Here is a 2,500-nt window from a genome sequence, read left to right on the forward strand (position 1 = left end):
GGCCTTTGACCTTCACTAGACTAATGTGCAGCTTTATTTTACAACCCTCTTTGAGGCCAAAATCCTTGAAGTAATATTATAATATCGTAAAAAGGTTGCTGTTATTCATTGTGGTGAATTACAATAATAGGGTATTCTCGTTTGTCTCACGATGTGGTCACTTACAGCGGAGCATCCTGCTTAAAAGGTGACGCATAACCAGTGAATGAATGAATGAGAACTTTATTTTAGCACGATAGGTAAAATCAGCATTGCTGGTGGGGTCGTGCAAACAATAGTTACAGAAAAATGAAATACTTAAAACATATGTACAATTTAAAATTTAAAACTTAAAAAATAAAATCTATCAGAAATATTTGTAGTCGGTGTCTCCTTCAGGTGTCAACTTCATCACCTGATGAAGACTACTGTAGCAGTATGCAGTCGAACCGTCGAGATCTACATCACAAGTGACCACATTATGAGACAAACAAGAATACTTTGTTATTAATGTTATAATAATTATTATATCCTATCCTTGACTTGTTCTACATGTACACTTATTCCTTTCCTACATGTATCTCTACTCACCCAACTGATTTTAACTGTTACATGTATTTTCTTGTAAATGTTATCGTGACTAAATTTTGTCTGCCACTGAAGGTGAATGATCCCTATAGTAGAACAAAAACTGTTAATTGTGTATGAATAACGACTTCATAATGTCTGGTTGCATGTTCACATACAGTAGCAAAGACACTGAGGTCATATTGGTACATATTAATTATCATGGTTAATTGCAGCTAAGCACATACACTGCAACCCTCCACAACTTCTTGCTTGTGGTTCATAGCTGTGTCTCAGGGGCATCCAGAACTTCCTTTCATGTGTCATGTCTCACATTTTAGGTGGCTTGCTACATTGGGTAGGAATAGCACAAAATCTTGAGTCCACCCTTACAGAAAATATTGATGTTGGGTAAATTTCACACTGTGTTATCACATTAAATATAATTGGATCACAGGTGTTGACTGAATCATCACGATCATGAATATAATATAACTGTAACTGCACTCTTATTTGTTGAACAGGCATTCATTTAAACCTAATTTGACCCAACCTTTCAAAAGAAATCTGAATACTGCCCAGGCAGCAGTAACAAGTAAGTCATCTCACTACACTGTCATTGGTGCTTTAGTTGGGACTCTGACTGGTGTGGGTCTTGTCATCAACAAACAAAAGGTACATATTTTTCTTTGATTTATGTTCGTCTCGGTCCATAAACACGCAAAAAAGGAACTTGGCCAATATCTAGCCATCTTGACCTCACGCTCGGTCAATAACCCATATTTGTTATTAATTTAATTATTATTAAAATAAAAATATATTGAATCGAACTATCAGATATACATTTATCTATTTAGTAATTGTGACAAGTGTATCATGTATTATGTTAACGTTAACTGACCTCTTCCTGTAATTCAGTTGTGAAACTGCGAAAGGATTAATAAACGACATTACATTACATTACATTATTATTATTACTATCATTATTATTGTTGAACGAAACAATATATACTGAACCTGTGTCCATAACTGCGAGGATCATAGCTTTACTTCACTTTATTTGATTATTATTGCTGTTATTACTATTCTTTACTTTAGTGAAAAGAAATCTATTGGGATGTAATCAAAATCAACAGTAATGACTGTGAATCTACAGAAAACACGAACCATTTTAACCCTTTGACGTCCAAACCGGCCTAAAGCGGCCAGACTTAGAATTTTACTCTGTCTAACATCAGACGATTTTACTTGTCAATGGGGAACGCCCCTGGGAGTCAATGGGTTAATTGGATCTTCCCAAGGGACCTGTTGGACAGATTGATGACATTGATTTTGTGGGAAACTGATCACCGGACTGTATTTTGATGTTAGTCTTAACTTATACATTTTAGGATGACATAAATAAATAATAATTACTGCACTCGATTGTGTTTCGTCTATCTGTAAATTGCACTTACTCGAGAAGATTCAATGTGACTACCAATATCTGACTTCTCCTCGGAAATTAAACTTACTTAAATTATGTTGTGGTTCAGATTTATACATGGTTTTAATTCTATTCTTTTTTGTTTCAATCTCATTATCATAAATTGTTATATCCAAGAAAAAGGTGGGGGGGGGGGGGGGGGCTGGCATCGTCAAGGACTTGTAGTTAGGACGATGGCTTTGCATGCAGTTGCCCTGGGTTCAAATCCCACTGTAACCTCTAGTTTGGAGTTGTTTCGACTTTTCCCGGATTCAACTCTACCATGCTTTGTAAATAGCCACCTGTTGCCTCCTGCCAGTTGGTTATCTTAATCATGTTTCCATGCAGTTTGAATGGTTTGTTTCAGATTATTAAAAGTGCGGTGCCTGTGACTAGCTTGATAGCTAAGTGCACTTCCACTTTTAACAAAGTACTTACATTATTTTTACATTTTACACTCAGGAAGATAAAATTTAAACCACGTAAAAC

At 35.6% G+C, this 2,500-nt stretch overlaps 1 protein-coding gene across 1 annotated transcript in view; it reads left to right on the top strand.

Moving 5' to 3' along the window:
- LOC138024289 (sulfite oxidase-like) overlaps positions 1-2,500 on the top strand; it is an 11,625-nt gene that overhangs the window by 2,691 nt on the left and 6,434 nt on the right. Inside the window, 1 exon segment of the mRNA XM_068871448.1 lies at positions 1,071-1,221. Within this exon segment, the coding sequence (XP_068727549.1) occupies positions 1,071-1,221 (151 nt within the window).

The sequence above is a fragment of the Montipora capricornis genome, chromosome 11 (genome assembly GCF_036669925.1).
Source record: "Montipora capricornis isolate CH-2021 chromosome 11, ASM3666992v2, whole genome shotgun sequence".
In the NCBI taxonomy this organism is placed as follows: domain Eukaryota; kingdom Metazoa; phylum Cnidaria; class Anthozoa; order Scleractinia; family Acroporidae; genus Montipora; species Montipora capricornis.